The sequence below is a fragment of the Sander vitreus genome, chromosome 17 (assembly GCF_031162955.1).
Source record: "Sander vitreus isolate 19-12246 chromosome 17, sanVit1, whole genome shotgun sequence".
Classification (NCBI taxonomy): Eukaryota; Metazoa; Chordata; class Actinopteri; order Perciformes; family Percidae; genus Sander; species Sander vitreus.
Window position 1 is genome coordinate 19033789 of NC_135871.1, and position 18294 is coordinate 19052082.

At 38.3% G+C, this 18294-nt stretch overlaps 1 protein-coding gene across 2 annotated transcripts; it reads left to right on the plus strand.

The window, feature by feature from the left end:
• The first annotated feature begins 55 nt into the window (after positions 1–55).
• Positions 56–18291, plus strand: cfap43 (cilia and flagella associated protein 43). Of its 2 annotated transcripts, none has more exons than XM_078273926.1 (38): positions 56–173; positions 402–655; positions 809–905; positions 1015–1182; positions 1453–1603; positions 1796–1940; positions 2070–2152; positions 2321–2452; positions 2592–2708; positions 2817–2894; positions 3026–3174; positions 3402–3505; positions 3661–3810; positions 5039–5193; positions 5362–5526; positions 5629–5759; positions 6901–7066; positions 7716–7826; positions 8299–8376; positions 10342–10467; positions 10553–10657; positions 10766–10882; positions 11413–11607; positions 11867–12073; positions 12243–12329; positions 12579–12659; positions 13474–13602; positions 13704–13823; positions 14088–14195; positions 14435–14521; positions 14604–14692; positions 14786–14996; positions 15487–15599; positions 15902–16061; positions 16239–16403; positions 17704–17784; positions 17883–18036; positions 18116–18291. In XM_078273926.1, exons 1-38 carry the CDS (start codon positions 121–123, stop codon positions 18289–18291), a joined length of 4998 nt encoding a protein of 1665 aa, XP_078130052.1. In that variant the 5' UTR covers positions 56–120. The 2 variants fall into 2 exon arrangements, with proteins under 2 accessions (XP_078130052.1, XP_078130053.1); XM_078273927.1 differs by having other exon boundaries at positions 11416–11607.
• Positions 18292–18294: the final 3 nt, after the last annotated feature.

Sequence of the window (18294 nt, forward strand, 5' to 3'; positions counted from 1 at the left end):
ATGAAAGGGGGGGGTGGTTTCCTAGGAGTTTTTTGTTGCCAGGGATACGCAACGACATGCCCAGCACTCGCCCTTTCATTTGTCGGATGTGTTGTTGGGAAAAAAGTTTAATTGGACTGTATGCAATTTTATTCTTATCTCAAAATGGATGGCATTGGAAGTTTAGAAGTCAGGTATGTACAAATACACCTCTCCATTTTCACTTTAGTACAATTGACTATACACCGTTAATGTACCGTTTTTTTCATAGCATACATAAGGTTACGGGTCACTGAAGATGTAACGCTAGCTATGTATGCTAACCTCAGATTCCCGTATATATGCTACATGAGAGCAATACACCCATGCATGAGAGGTACACACTGTGGCTAGCTAACATTTTGCTGTTTTGCTCCCTTCAGGTGGATACAAGGTTTTACAAACAAGAGTATCGAGTTTGTCGACAATAAAACAGTGTGCTACACATGTGGGTCTCATATCTGTTTCCTCAACCTGGAGACAAAAAAGCAAAGTGTGCTTCAAAGTCCTGGCAGAGGCATTGGTGCATTGACAGCCAATGGCAACAATAGGGCTTTTGCTTTCTCCGAGGAAAAGCTATCCCCATCTATATTTGTGTACATTTTCCCTGAGCTTCAACTGAAGAATGAACTAAAAGGTAATATATTTTTAGTAAATGTGTTTTTTTTATAGATGATTTTAATGTAATGTTCTTTCAAGATGTATTTGAGCTTTTGATGTTTGTTTGTATGAGTCCCTCCTACATTTATTTTCTCTCACACAAATCCTAATTAGATGATTATTTTTCCAGGAACAGCACAACTGGACTACACATCTTTGACATTAAGTGATGGTGGTCCTTATTTAGGCTGTTGCTCCTCTCTTCCAGACCACACCATAACAGTGTGGTAAGCCATTGAGAGCTGAAAACTACTTTATACTGTGTACTTCATATGTTCGGTTATGTTTATTTAGGCTGAGCAGCTATGTTACTGTAATCATGACTGTGTGATGCAGGAACTGGGAAAACGCTGAGCCAATTTGTACACAACCACAAGCTGGGCAGAATGTCATTTCTTTGGTCTTCAATCCTCTGAATTGGCTCCAGCTCTGTGCTTTGGGCACTACATCCCTCACTGTGTGGAATATTGAGAAGAGTGCCAGCTTTCATGTCCTGAAACCAAGGTAAAGCTGGCCTGACTGTAAAAGCAAGTAGTTCAAATCTAAATTGATATATGGTCGTTCCATTTTCAGTGCATTTTTTTGTGCATGAGATTTAACTGATAAATGAAATCTAAAAACCTTAAATTACCTGCATTTATCCTTTACGGTTTATAAGCAGCAAGTGCAATGTCAGACTGAAAAACATATATGCAGCACCTAGATACATTAGATACCTAGAATGCAGTGTCAAACAATAATATCTGTGTGTATATCATATTTGTTGCATTGCAGTGTGATAGAGCTTCCAGCAACTGATGGTTCCTTTGTTGAGAGATTGGTGCCCACCTCTCATACTGTCAGTGACAAACTGCCTTATTTTGGTCTTGAGATGCCTCCATCAGCCATCTCAGGACTCAAGGGAGACAAAGCAGAAAGCATTTTGGTATTGTCCCACTGCCATTTATACACTAATACAACAAAACAAGTACACTTTCACCAATTAATATGTTTGTTTTGGTGATACAGCTGTGATTTAAATCTAGGAATCTATTTGTTGGAAAAACTATTTTGTTTTCAGGCACACAAACAAAGACAAAATGTAAACTGTTACACAACTCCACATGTGTTTACGCAGACTAAACTCTGCACCAAAGCCAGAGTAACTCCTACTGCCATCTGCTGGACAGCTACATCAGAGCTATATGTGGGCTGTGCTGAAGGCTTCCTGCTACTTGTTGACCCAGAGAGCCTCTCTGTCTCAGTCCTCTTCAACCCCACAAGTAAACAAACACACACATTGGGACACAGTAAATATTTAAAGGTCACTGGGATACATATGATATTGCCTCATTTTATTTGGCAATAGAAAATACATTTTTACATCTGATTTGTGTTTCACTTTTGTTCAGCTGTTGATGCCATCCCTGAACTCAGACAGAGCAACTTTCAAGGTTTAGCCCTTAACAAGAATGGTTTGATTGCTGTAGGAAAGGTACAAGCCCATGCACCCATTAACATCTGCTTGGCTCACTGAGTATGACACATTCAAATATAAAACATTAACTTTTCTGCCAATCGGTGATCTGATTTGCAATTTTAGGCATCAGGAATTCTCAATTACTCCAATTTAAAAGCACTTTAAAATGCTTATGTTTTACAGGAGAGTGTGGTGCACTGTCTGCAAATCAAAGCGACTCAGATCGACATCACACAAACATGGCAATTAGAAGGACCTGTCACAACTGTGATGTACTCCCCTGACTATGAAACATTACTTTTATCTTCTAATACAGTAAGTACTTAAATGCACCACTGTGTGGCTTATTGTATATGAAGCCACCTATTATTCCATCAAATAATAACATGTTACTTGAGAGAAAAGGTATATTAAAAATAAAATCTGAGAAGAAAACAGGCTTCTTGTTTTTCAGGGGCAAATCTATATGTTGAACCCGACCCGGTCAGACAAAATTGTGAAGGTCCTGGATGTTCTCAGCGGCAACTTTGTGGCAGCAGCTTTGTCACACATTGACAAGAACATTTGTGTGGTAAAACATTTGTGTTGCTCAAGAATGACAGTGTCTCATGATGGTATGTGTAACTTAGGTAAATGTATCTTAAGTGAGCATTGATGTTTGTGTTTTTGCTGGTTGCAGTCAGTGAGAGATTCTGGAGTACTGCAGCTGTGGTCCCCAGATGGCATTTGTGTTGGTTCCCTGTCTCTTCAAGCTGAGGTCAGATTCACAACATTCTGAACATGTCAGTAGTGTCATAGTAGGCTAATACACTTGTTCTGTAAGCATGTGAAAATTGACATTTATTATAATAGAAGTAAATTTAAAGCGTGTTATCTATGTCTGTTTAGGTGACAAGTCTGGCCTGCTGTCCTATTGTAAAATACGCAGCTGTTGGAACAGCTTCAGGAAATGTCCTCTTTATTGACCTGAACAGGCAGCAGCAGCCTCGCCTGGTGCACCAGGTTCATCTCTACCACACTCCTGTGGATCACCTACTGTAAGTATCCTCCATCACTGTGAAGCCACAGAGTTTCAGTTTAACACTGCACCTGTGGCAGTAGTATCTCATCACGTATTTATGAATTAGAGGCATGAGTTATCTCTCCCCATAAAACCCAGAGGGGACAACTGTTCTTCCACTTTTGGCAAATAAAAAATGATGTGTTTACAGGCTTTCTTATTGTGTGTGTGTGTGTGTTTGTGCTTGTGCTTGTGCTTGTACAGATTTGATCAAGAGGGGTACTACCTTCTCACCGGTGCCTCAGATTCACATATTTATGTACTAGATGCAAAGCCATCAAAGATGTTTTCAGTCATAGGATACACAGGTAAATACTATTTTTATTCATTAGACATGTTATTGCTGTCCTGTATATTGGTTAATTTATCATTTTATATATATATATATATACAAAAAACCTATTAAAGATGGAGCGAGATCAAGCTCACCTGCATCCTTTTGTCATTTGATTTTCTTTGCCAGTTGTTCCTGGACCCATTTTGTCACTTTCCACTCAGTGCATCAGGGACTGTGAGCAGGTGAAAGTTCTTGCACTGTGCACTGGACACAAGGGCAAAAATCATGATGGTAGCCTGCTCACAGTTCTCTCTCTGCCTGCAAGGGACCTTACAGGTACAGCACTGATGGAGTAGATTCATTCACTACTTATTCTCAAGATTTATTTTTTCAATTAACGGCGTTTTGTGTATTGGTCAGAAGTTGTCATAAGTCGATTGAACATCATAAAATGATCTGGTACAGAGGGGAGAGAGCTATTAATAATAGAGAACCGGTTAGGTCCAGTGGCTCCCATTACCTCTCTGCACAGTCTAGTGGGGACAGTGTCAAAGACGCAAGATGAGGGTATTATTCGTAAGATTATCTGGTGATATTAACCTAAACAAAATTAGACAGAGGCTAGGGAGGGCCAGTGCAGACATGGGAGGAGTGATGTTGGAACATTAAACAAAAGATAAGAATTTACTTTGCATCCAGCAATTAATGTATCATCTACTGTAGTTGAAGAGAGGTTTACAAGGGGATTGATGGTATCAAACCAAATTCAATTATTGTGCTGGTAGGGAGAAATTAATAATTCCAAAATCTTTCAGCAGTAAATAATGGAGTTGCAATTTACAAGACTTCCACTTGCTTTCTGTTGTTATTGTTTTAAGGCTGGGACTCTCATCATTCATCCAAGAGAATGCTCTGAAAGTGGACTTAATTTAGTTTCCAAAGAGAGAACCAAAACCAGACACATTAGCATAACCGATTAGTAGTACTCAACTGGACATTTTTATAAATTGTTAAGACATGTCACTAACACTGTTAAAAAAGAGAGAAAACAACTGAGTGTTTTACAAAGACGCACCCATTGGTTATACAGCCTGTAAACTATGTTGAATAAGACAGACAGGTCTCTAGGGGAAAGTGCAAGCATTAGGTCTACGGTGTGGCCACAGATGAGAGTTGTGCCACACACAGGTTAAATTAAATGAGTTAAAAACTAAAAAACATGCCTGTAGTGTGTTTTAAGGTGCTTTCTACATGATAGTTAAAATCACCAAAGACAATGACTTTGGTAGTAATCAATAGAGGATAAAAAAATCTCAAGATGTATTATATAACAATGTTTATAGAGCCTTTCTATACGTGGTGTATTTTCTATACATGCTTAAGCCGATACAGCACTTCTGTGCCAAGACTAACTACTACTATTATTGTAGATGTGTAGATACAGGCTCTCTGTAGTAGCTGTCTCAATGGAAAGGCGTTTAAACTAAACACAAAAAGGAAGCCTGACTGTTTCCAATTATTTATTTAATTTAAATTTTGATGATGTGCCTCTACTGATCTACAGATTGTGTAGACCTACATGGTTGTCTATCTACACACATCCTCAATGTGTCCAGATACGAAGTGCATCATCCACTTAAATCCTGTGTTCTGGGAGTCAGCGAGGTCTTTGCTTACTGCCACAAGAAGAAAACTCTTCAGCGATTTCAACTTCCCCAGGTTTACCGCTGCCTAATGTGACAGATTATTATGATCCTTATTCTCTGTCTTCATCCACCTTAAATATCATTGATACAATTCTAGAAAACTATTATTATAACAAGAAAGATAAATAGAAACAGCAAGAGTGATTAACACTTTATCCTGCTCCCTGATTGTTCTGCCCAGGACACAGACGGTCTCTCCAGTCAACATGTGGTCCAGCTCAAACCAGAGCAGGAAGTGAGGGGTCACCCTCTGGGCCCTGCCTCTCCAGTTTTGTCTCCTCATCAGTTGTGGTTGGCTTCTGTGGGTGGAGATGGCCTCCTACGCATCCGAGAAACTGCTTCCATGGTAGGAGCTCATTTTATTTGGTTTTATTTATTTCTTGTAAACATTTAAATTGTGTTTTCATTGTCTATGGTGTGTATTACGATGCTGTTGCTGCTTCTACAGGAGCAGTACATTGAACTGCAATGTCACTCATGCCGTCTGGGTGGAGTTCGGAGCGTGTCCTTCTCTGCAGACAGCCAGACACTCCTCACTGCTGGCTTTAAAGATGGCTCCCTGGTGTGCACTGATCTCAGGTAAAACAGCAAGCAGTCTGTCATGCTTACATAAAGCACAGCTGTGAACATTAGAGGGAGCTGTTGCTCGCAGTAGTGATGCCACTCTTATGCAGTTTGATATAGTGCACATGAAACAGTATTTTCCCTCTCTTAGTGTTGGCCTTGAGGGACAATAGTAAATAAATACAATTGTGTAGTATTGGGTCAAGGGGATCATGGACCAAATCTGCAGGAAAACAAAGCTTCAATAAATTTCACAGAACAATCTCCCCACTACAACAGATCACATTCCACGTCTGCCTCCTCTGCTTGCTCCTGCAAGCTTTTATTTTTCCTAAGCCCTTACTACTACTGTTGTTTTAATGCTACAGGAATAGTATTTTTTTTTTTTTATGGTTTATTCCTCTGTGCCATAGATCATTTTGTCCAGAAACTATTGAAAGCACACCAATGAGTCACTTCATTACACATGGCGACATGTTTCTTCATTATGATCAACACAGGCGCTGTGATTTATTTTGAGTCAATCCCATATACACGCTCCTGCTGCCATAAATACTCACTAGCGAACCGAATTCAGAGCAGAAAATTGTCCTGAATTAATACACTATTACCCCTGTTTAAGTAACCTTTGTAGTTTTATGCAATAATTGTAAAACCTTTTTTGAATGAAAGTATATATTTCTCACCAGTTTAATAAATATTTACGTCTTCAGTAGGAACAAATGGGCTTGGTGCTGAGTGCTGCAGACGGGGTAGGGAAGTCAGAAATTATAGAGAGACAAACTAATTGCTGCTACTTTGGTCTTTTCATGGGATTTGTTGAAGATAATAAAAATGTAGGCTATCGTCAGCCTTATCGGTTAAGGTTATTCTACTCTTATACCTGATCATTCATAGTTATATACAAATACAGATACAAAATGGCTACTTAATGTAAAATGATAATATCATATTAAGGCAGAAAGAAAAAAAGAACTCAACAGTTCATTTTATTTCCTTCTAAAGACAGCATGACTTTTTTTTTTTTTTAAATGGTTATTTCTAAATTTATTTGGATGTATGGATCACCTGACCATCATTAGACCTCCACAACAAATATCTTCATATATCGAACCTCTTTTGTGTTTATCTTTTTATTTTCCATGACTCCATACAGAATTAAAGGTGTGGACTCTGGTAAGGTGAATGAAGCCACAGAGTACACTCAGTCTGTGGATCATTTCCTTAAGAACATATTCAATGGCGAGAATCCCGTCCTCATTGCCTTGCCTGAGTGGGGCCAAGGATCTCCTGCTGGCACTGAAAAACCAGAGGAAAATGAGGTAAATGATCTATTCTGTTTTATCAGTGAATTAGTACTACATATCAGTGTACATAATGTTTCTGTGTTGATGTTTGTTCCTTTGGGAACTCCAAACAGTATTAATACTGCTATTGCAGAAAATATACTCATGCTAAAACTAATGCAGTCTAGTACAAAAGCCCATGCAATAACTTTTACCTTCATGAAAGTTTTAATGTTCAGTTATACTTATACTTTATCATATTTATTATTGAATCAGTACCTCTCTAAAACAGTTTCAACAAAAACATTGTATTGCAGAATTAGAATAATGATAAAATATTCCAGCTTTACTGTACAGCAGATTATGTTGGCGTTGTAGGTCATAAAAGTATGAGGCATCCCAGTAAATTTGAAAATTATAACAATAAATGTGAATTGTTTGTTTCTGAGCTGTTTTTAGTGATACACAGCTCAGCACTTTGTGGTCTTAATTAAAGCATTGTGGTATAAATCTGGTATGAATATTACACAATTTGATAGATAATAAATTGTGTTATTTATTAATTATGCAAAGGCCTCGTTCATGACTTAACTAGCATAACATTTTAGTAATGTGTCAAAGAGAATGCTTTGCTTATGCTTATTTTTTTTGCTTATTTTTTACATGTGTTGTTAACACTCTGTAGGTCAGTGGTGAAGCGGAGTCTGTGGATGTGACAGAGCAGGATGAGAGTTATAACAGCCTGCTGTCTGCACCACATACACACCCCACCTGGCTGGAAAGCAGGAGAGAGGCAGTAAGTGATTTATATGCTGTAATATTTGCGGTGGTGGCATAAGATGTGGAGTATGTTAACTATGTTTAGATACTTTCTCTTCCTGTGTTTCTACAACGTTGCTGGGGGAGGATTTTGAAATTGCCCATTGCACCGGTGTGTGATATCTTGCTGTGTTGCTTTTGGCACTCAGTTTCTCTGTGCTACAGCTTGATTTATCATCACGTATTATAGAGTTAGGAGTCACCCAATTAGCAAGTGATAAAGAGCTATAAAGCTGATACGCAGTTGTAAACAAATGTTTAGTACTTTGTTACCTGACAAAGCTTGATTACAATAAATTGATACTGAAGGTGTGGCATTGAATTGTAGGTTTTACACCTCATCGACATTCATGTTGTGTGATGGAAGGTGGGATGGTGTTGGATTTTTGTCAAATCAACTGACTTGTCGACTTTAATACAAACTGATTCAATCTGTATATTTTGAACAGGTTATAAAAGAAGAGAATGAGCAATATTCAGAGACAAAGAAAAACCTGAGGAAAACCGTCAAAGAGTTACGTGACACTGTAAGCGAGTTTTATTACACATTTGTTTATTTCCATCCTTACTTAAGAAAATACTTATAAGCAGTAAACAGTGACACATCATGACAAACATAGAATAACATTACACAGGGCATTTAAGCATGTAAACAGTGCATGTTTGGTAAGTGCTTTTTAATTCAATACAATTCAAGACATATCCCTGTAATTATACGCAGCAGCTCATTACCCAGGGCAACACATACACAAACAATAAATGAAAGGGAAAACAAAAACAAAAAACAGTTTATCACAAACCTAAAGCACTCATAATCCTAAGAATAACAACTTTACGTGGAATTCTGGCAATGAATAAATACTATATACTATATAAATATATATATGGTAATGAATAAATACTGATATACACTACCGGTCAAAAGTTTGGGGTCACTTAGAAATTTCCATTCCACTCCATTATAGACAGAATACCAGCTGAGATCAGTTGCATTGTTTTTTTAACCAGGGCAGCAGTTTTCAGATTACATTATGTGCTTACATAATTGCAAAAGGGTTCTCCAATGTTTTCTCAGTTAGCCTTTTAAAATGATATCAGATTAGTAAACAGAATGTGCCTTTGTAACATTGGATGAATGATTGCTGATAATGGGAAACGTAGATATTGCATAGATCAGCCACTTCTTTCTACAACAGTCGAGAACCCTTTTGCAATTATGTAAACACATGATGTTATCTGGAAACTGCTGCCCTGATCTCAGCTGGTATTCTGTCTGTAATGGAGTGGAATGGAAATTTCTAAGTGACCCCAGACTTTTGACCGATATATATATATATTAGGGCTGTCAAAATAACGCGTTAATTTCGATTAATTAATCTGAGAAAAAATAACGCGTTAAAAAAATTAACGCAGATTAATCCATTCCATATTGACGTTTGCATACAGACGAAAATCTGGTGCCACTGATATGTCTGCGCTTCTCTCTGCTGCTCTGAAACAGACGTTACAGGAAACACAAACCCCGCTGCATGTGACGCTAGTTAACACTATACTCAACAGCAGCTAACGTTAGCCTACCGCTAGCTAGTTAACACTATACTCAACAGCAGCTAACGTTAGCCTACCGCTAGCTAGTAGCTGGATTAAATACGGTTAAAATGCTGACAGCTAACACTAAACGGTGTAAAGTTTGACTGTGTTTTACTGTAGAGGATTCAACACCGGAATGTAACAATCTGTAGCTGCCGTCGGAGAAACAACACAGACGGTGCGTTCAATGAAACTGGTAAACTACAGCCTCGTGGTGCATTTGAAGTTATTGTAAATGTCCATTTCCTATCTGGTTGTTGTTTTTGTCGTTCAACAGCAATTTACTAGTGAAATAAGTTATTGTTATTGTTATACATTATTATTAAATCATTTAATTTTGACCATATGGCCTTAGCAATAAACAAGCCGTTCTTGTTTATTGCTGTTGTTTAGTACCCTTTTTTTTTCTTTTCTTTTTTTACCTTCTTAAAAAGTATCGGTTCAGGCACCGTTAATTATGTATGCGATTCATTTTGATTAATTAATCACAGAGTATGTAATTAATTAGATAAAAAATGTTAATCGATTGACAGCCCTAATAAATATATATATATATACATATATTACAATCTATATAAACAATCTATCAATCAGTTAATGGCAACTAACAACAACACTGAATTGAAAGTGATTCAATTGTATCTTCTTTTATCCTTCCAGTTGTATTGTTTTCTAGCACAAAAAATACAGTATGCTTGAAGTCCATCATGAAAACTCCATATTAGTTCAACAAACAAGTTACATTTGTAGTAATGTTTTTAACAGTCTAGCTAAGGTAGTTATAAAAAGGTAGGTACACAATTACAAAACAATTCACAGAGGGGTGTTAAAATGTTAACAACAACAACAACGAAACAACAAACAAACAATATCACGTCTACACGTCTTTCGTGTATTATCAGATCCAGGAAATGATGCGCGAAAATGAGAACCTCCCAGATATCGAGCGTCTGGAACAACAGGAGTTCAACCTGGATGTTGAGGAACAGAGGAGACTGGAGGACATGGTGAAGCAGGAAGTTACTCGGGTAATGCACAAACATGAACCCACTGACATTTAAATTTTGCTTTGAGGTCATGGTGGAAGTGATTCTTAACACAGTCCCATTGTAGGTCCGAAATGAAGTGGAATGGGAGATTTTAGCAAACTGTTACCTTCGTGATGTCCTAAGGAGAGAATTCTGGGATTCTATGAAGGTCAAAGGCAAGGCCATTAAGGTAAGATTGCTTAGGAACTGGCACAGAGAAGTGATACTTTTCTTAATTATCACAGTGTGTTATGATCTGAACCAAGAAATCTAAATCACTTCTGGCTGTCTACCACAGGCCTTTCACTCTGAACATGAGGTGAAGAACTACCCTCTGAAAGAGCGGACAGAGAAAGAGGTGGAGGACCTTCGCAGGGTTCAGAATATGAGGACGTTTGAAAAGGCTGCTTGCACCGTAAGCAAAACTGGTCCATAGGCCTGAGCATTCTGTGGTTTAGATTCTTGCACATGTGATGAGTTAGAATTGATTACAAATAGATTCTATGGCTGTTTTATAATGTGAAGCAGAAAGGCAGCATGCAAACCTATTCTAAAAGCTGTGATAGTTAGAAATAGATATTAACCAGATAGATAGAAACCTCTTCAATATGTGGGTATACTATTCACTCTCTGGAAATACATTTTATGGTGAAACCATTCAAGTCAAAACAGAGTTACAGCTGGAAAATAATTTGATGCTTTGAATCACAGTCCTACGTCTGACCTTTCACTGGTGTAACTTTTTGAAATGCTTGAACACGTGCCAGTCCGCCACTGTTGAAACTCTTCTAGATTTATGGTTATGTGGCCAAAAGATAGTTGTTAGGACAGCTCCCTTCACTGCAATATTCTTTACATTTTATAATCTTACGGCCACAGATTCGGTCCTCAACATTTATTTCAGCCCTTTCATTTAAAGTATTTCTCCCCACCTTTCAACTGCAGCAGAGCAGCCTAAAGAAAAGTTCCAACACAACCAGTGCAAAGAAGGAAGAGCAGGGGGAAGAAGGCCACGGGGCAGACACTGCTGCTGTAACGGGAAGTTTCTCGGCTCAGTTAGGATATTCAAATCCTTGCATCTACGATCAGTTCTGCCTGCAAACCACAGAACAGAGGATCGCCCAGATAATTCTGCTACAGGTGGGAACCTGTTCCAAAAACTGTTGGATCTCAGCAAAAATGTGATAATGATGCCTTTATGTTATCCAATACTTTTCCAAAACAGTGCCCAAAACACACTCTTAAAAAAACACTATTATAGAAAGTGAAATAAAGATCACAAAAATTATAATAAAAAACATTTATAAGAACTGACTGACTCAGTCATACATGGTTATTGTCATCACGATCATAACAACTGTTTTGTTCTTTGCCGAATTTCACTCAACTCCAAATGCAGGATGTGATTTATCGCATCAAGACAGCTTTCAACACCGACTTTGAGGCCGTGCACAGACAGAAGGTGCAGGAGCTGAACCGTGTGAGGGACAGGAACAGACACATCAGGAAGATCTTGCTGGAGCTGGACATGAACGAGGACCTGTGGGAGCCCAGCCTGACCGTCAGCGAGCAGCCAGAGAAGCTGCTCACTGTGGACGACTCTGAGGTTACTGACCGCGTTGTTAAACATCTCAACAGTTTACACAGTTCACTTTAAGTTCAACAAACAAAGATTACTTTTTGTTTTCTGAAATGCGAAATTGTATGTGGTCATCATCATATGAGATGCTTTTTCACAGTTTACCAGAGAGATATGCACCTTTGTCCCACTCTAGATAAAAGCAGAAAAGTACCTCACCCCAGAACAGAAAAAGGAGGAGGAGAAGAAGAAGTTGGAAGAGCAAAAACGTTCGGCTGCCAAAGTATGCTGCCATAATAAATGTCTTTTTGTTTTGCAACTCTTGTTTGTTGCTATTTACACATTCTTGAAATACTTCCATATACGAAAACTGCATTTGATTATCATTGACAACAGTAAGAGTACATTAAACAGTCCTTTATCAAAAATAAAAATAAAAATATTAATATGGTAAGTCTATGTGATTATACAGCAATTAATGAATACAAGTAGTTGAGTTCTGTCATAGTAGTAATTGATCTTTCTATTGCAGGGTGATAATGTCCGAGACAGGGCTCTTGATGACATGATGGATGGAGTGCTCGAAGTGAAAAAAGAGGACATCTTGAAAATGGTGGGTGAATATATATATATATATATATATATATATATATCCATCCCGGATATATTATTTGATTTAAAATAATATACAAAATGGTAGACAAATGTTTACCTGTAAGATATTATCTATTCACTTGTTTGTTCAATTAACTTAGAGACAATTTGAAATACACGTTTTTTTTTTTTTAAAAGAGCGCAAAGATTAGTCAATTAAGCATTTAGTCAATTGACAGAAAATCTGCATCTATTTTAATAATCGAATCATTTTTTGTTAGTCATTTTTCAGGCCAAAAAATTCTCTGGTTTCAACTTCTCAAATGGGAAAATTTGATGATTTTCTTCTTAATTTGACAGTAAACTGAATATCTTTGGGTTTTGGACTGTTAATAAAACAAGACATTTCCTCTCCTTAGGCTGTTGACTATACAGTGCATTTTATCAATATAAATATTATTGATATTAAACCATTAATCTATTGAACTAATCGTTAGGTGCAATAATGTAAATGTAGTTTTTGGATTATTATTATTAGATGCTAATTTATTATGTAATTAGATCACTTTTTTTTGAATGTCTGAGAGAGAAAGAGCAGAATGAAACCCTTACCTGACTCCAGCAGTCATTTCTTGTGATGTGAACAAAACACTACGTCTCACTGCAGCCAAAATTAAATACTTGATACTCACACAAGATCGCATTCATTCTCTCCTCTTAGACAAATTATGTCTTAGGGTTTTCTTTTTTAAGTTGACATATTTTTTCTAGGCAGTGTCAGTTCAAATCAAACGCATGAAGTGCACATAGTTTCTATTGAATTGACTCCACAGGAAATACCTCCGCCTGAGTTTGTTTTGACCAAACTTGACATTCACTGGAGTGAGGAGGAGAAAAAAGTTTATAAAGAGTATGAAAAGAAAACCAGTGACCTGAGTGAGGAGAAGGAGAAATACAAAAAGGTATTACATGAGACAAATTCATAATATGGTTTTCAGACATATGATTAACATTGGATCAGTGACTGATCAATATAGATCATCTGTGAACTCTTTAATTCCAGTCAATGGAAACTGAAATGAAAAAACTACAGGCGTCCACCAGGGATGCGACGGAAAGGTTTGATGAGATTTTGACAAAGCTGTTTGACAAGAAAGTGAAATGTGAAATGGCTATTTATCAGGTGAGCCCACACACACACACACACACACACACACACACACACACACACACACACACAGTACATCTATGTGACACATGGACTCATAACACGGACACATGACATCCCATTGCTTCCTTTTGTTTCCTCTTTCTCGTTTTTCCTCACACACACTCCCTGTTCTCATTGTGGTTTCTTCCTTGGGATAATTATGAGATATGATATCTTGAGTATGCGACACCTTAAAAAAAAATCCTGTTTAATGTTGTTTTTTTATGTTTTTTACAGGAAGAGCTCAAGATTACTTATCTTGTATATACAGTCCTCATAGAAGACGAGATGAGATGTCGAGAGCTGGAGCTCAAGCTCAAACTTGAAAAAACCTTGGCATACAAGGTCAGAAAGCTTAGTGCACAGTAATGCCAAAGGAATTTATGACATGCAGCTATAGTTTATGTTATTTGTAAGACACCTGAGTGAATGGTAGTGATGTTCTTCCAAATTCTAGTATAGTTAAATCCTCCCATCACTCAGGCATGTTTTGCAAGAGCTCACCTGTGCGGCACACTCATTTCAGGACTGCCAATCATTATTTCCCGTACATGCTGCTCTCATCTTATTGACCTGTATTTCAGGATGAAATTGGGGAGGAGGTGAAGAGACATGAAGAAGAAGTAGAATTGTTTCACGAGACCTATGACAGCATTGTAGCTGAGGACAAAGTAAGCCAGCTGTTAAAATACTAAAATCATTTAGACTGTAAGTGATGGTGCAAATACATAATATCCATCCATGTCTCCCAAGGTTCTTGACAAAGAATTCAGGAAGGAGTTCTTTGACGTACCAAGCCACATGGTTGATCACCTATATAAGTTATTCAAGCGTAGACCCAGGTTTGTAATACTTACCTTAATATCAACATCAACATTCTAAGTTGTAAATTAGCTGCACAGTTGCTGCACACTGCATTTTACTGTATGCCTCAGGGTTCAAAAGATGAGGACCCAGACCGACGACAACTCCAACCCGTTTAAAGAGCAGCGTCTGTGTGGATCTCTGGCTCCTGATGCACTCGGCAAAATACTGAAGGCCATGGAGGAGCTGGATGCACCGGAGAATATACCAGAAGGCTTGCACCCGTCAATCTGGGAGAGGTTTTGTCTTGTCCGCAGAACAAAAGTAGAGAGTGAGAAAAAGGTAAAATCAGCACATGGACAGGTTTAGGGCTGTCCTCGACTGAAGAAATTCTTAGGCGACTAACACTCGTACGATTTTGTCGATTAATCAATTAGTTGATTTAAGCGAGAGATCTGTAAAAGTGAGTTTCTCCACAAAGAATCAGGCAAACGCTCCACTTTAAATCTAGTGTTTACCAGAGATGTGCTCAGAAGTTTCTTGGAAAAAAGTCAATCAGCATTAAAAAAAGAATTTCAAAAATGACTAGAGAGGGCTGCCCTAGACAGGTTAAAGATCGGAAATGCAGACAAACATCGCTAGTCCGCTAACATACTTAGAGAGGCTTTCCACACCACAAGTATGCAATTAGTATAACATTTTATAGTTACAAGCTTAAATCTTTTAAATTGCACTTACAAATTAATCTTATCAATTTCATATTTAAAAAACTTCACATGATTGTATGTCTTGAGTGTAATTGTCCTGTCATTGTTTGACATGTCCCTTGCAGGTAAAAGTAAAAGCTTTGACCCTTGCTGAGATGCATGCGTTCCTTCAGAAGAGGAGAGATGAAGATAATGCTGCGCAACAGGAAATTAAAAATCTCTCTGATGCACTTGAAAGGTTTGACTGTGATGTTGTCATTCCTTCTGATTATAAGCAGTTGTGTTTGAATACATTAGACATTTTTATTTGTCACTCATTAGGGATGACCTGAGAGACTAGCACTCCAGCCACTCTTAAATTTGACAATTTGTCTCATTGTAACAATAGTAAAAAAGTATATATATATATATATATATATATATATATATATATATAAAAAAAAATATATATATATATATATATATATATATATATATATATAATATTTCTCTATGGAAGAATGATCCTCTAGTGGTTTTTGATGTCCTGTTCCCTTCTAGGCTGCATAAGGACAAGAACCGTTTCCTGACGGACATCATGGTCCAGGTCCTGCTCAAACAGGGCCAGGTGGAGGTGTCTACCACAGACCTGACTGCTGACTACACTGACTCTGTACTTCACCACAGGAGTGTGGTGGAGCACCTCAACAGAACCATCAGGGTCAGCCTTTACCACCAGACACACAGACACTGCCAAACAAGGACATATATTATTCTGCTGTTGCTATATGCAACAATACACAGGATGTTCATAATTGCATATACACATTCAAGTGATGGTCAAATACATTGGTTATGAAAATGTGTCTGTCAAATGATTTTTTATCTATATGATCAGACACTCGGAGAGCAGAAGATAGCCTCCATGGTGGAGTGCAAAGACTTCCGTAAGGGCATCATCCAGCTGCAGTGGGAGCACAGGATGATGGGGATGCAGATCAAGGACCTCAACAACAAGGCAAGGGACATCCAGATGTTACGACTCTCTGAGGAGCAACAGGATGTGAGTGTAATCATAATACTGCTTTTTGAAAGCTTCTCTCACGGACCTGGATATCTTTTATTTGCAATCAAATACCGTCCTGGCTTCAATAAGGAAATAAGCACTAAATAGCACTTTCTAAGGAATAATGCTACTGGTTAGTGAATAGATTTGAACTCGTACATTATTCATGGTAATATGTCAAAAGCTTTCAAAAAGTTAGCACCTGCTTGAAACGGCAACGAAGTCTTTGCACTTATGGTGAAACTGTGTTAGCATTTCTGGCCAAACCTCAGTCGTCGATATCAAGGCAGGTATTTTGGTTTTGGCAGCATCAGATGTTTTGCGAGCAGAAAATTGTTACCATCCCTGAGTACAGATGGATGATCTTTTGTTATCACAGACACACCCTGTTCATGCAAGCTCCCCGCATTTTTCTTCTTCTTTTTGCACCCTTTAAAATTGTTATCGAACAGGTAGAGAGACTGGTTTGTATATACTATATGAATTTATGCTTTCTTTATACACCGGGGCTGCAGCAGCTCAGTCTGTAGGGACTTGGCTTGGGGACCAGAGGGTAGCTGGTACAAGTCCTGGACAAACCAGGAACGGAGTCTGGACTGGCAGCTGGAGAGGTGCCAGTTCACCTCCTGGGCCCTGCCAAAGTGCCCTTAGGCAAGGCACCAAACCCCTAACTGCTTGTGGTGCTGTACTACGGCGACCCATCATTCATGACAGATTAAATCGAGAAAAAATAACAGAATGAAAAACCCAAGGGGACAAATAAAAAAAAGTGTAGTATCTTCTCCACCATGTTTATGCAATGATTACAAATTCTAGGAAAACTGAAAAGCTTCTCTGCTTCATTGAGCAGTAACTGTCAATCTAAAGTGTGAACAGGCAGAAACCACAAAAGCTGACAGCAAGATACTTTGCTATTATTATTATTATAAAACAAGTTGTTGCATGAGTTAGTGATATAAATTGAGTCATCCTTCATCTTATTTTCAGAAAGTTGATGAGCATGGCACACACAAAACATGTTTCCAGTCCTGAATGCCAGTTTCCTCTGGCGAAGGATTCAGGTAGCTCTGCTGTGGCGAGCCATGCAGCTTCCTGTCATTGTTTAGGCCCCCGAAACCTTGAGAGGAAAACACTTTAAAAAATCCATCCTGAGCGATCTTAAACATTTTATGTTGAAGCAGTTAGCAGTTTTTCCACAACTGTTGTCAAATAAGGTAGACACATGACAGAAAACCCTGTTGAGACACTTTATGTTGCTGCCCCCCCCTAAAAGTCAGTTATCCTCGTTTCTTTCCAGTATCTCAACAAGACAGATCGAGACAGTCGCGTGTCCAAGCAAGTTTCCATTCTGGAGAAAACTATAGCTTTCCAGGAAAAGGTAACAGAAAAGTAATGTTATCTCATCAATTGGCTTTGTATTGTGGACTCTCCATTCGTGACTGTTAAATGAATGTAAATATTATGTTCCACTTTTAGACTCATTTACAGAGTGTGCAGCATCGCATAAAAAAGATTGAACAGCTCAACAGGCAGGCAACAGTGAAAGCTGAGAAGAATGCAATTGTAGAAGAGCAGCTACCTAATATGCAGGTGACTGTGGCAGAGAGGAGACACATCTATGAAGCAATAGGTAATAAAAAAATAATAATTTCAGCTCATTGAAAAAGGGAGCCTCTTCTGACTGATAACCTGACTCAATTGGTGTTTAGCTTCAGAGGAAAACCAGGCAGCTAAAACAGAAGAGCGCTACCGGGAAGTCGTTCAGAGGAAGAACTTGGAGGACTTTGCCAGAGAGCAGGCGGAGGATCTGGCTTTCCTCTGGGCAGAAGTCGAGCGTCTGAGGATGAAGAACTTTCCTTCACTTGATCAGCTGAAACACAACTGAGAA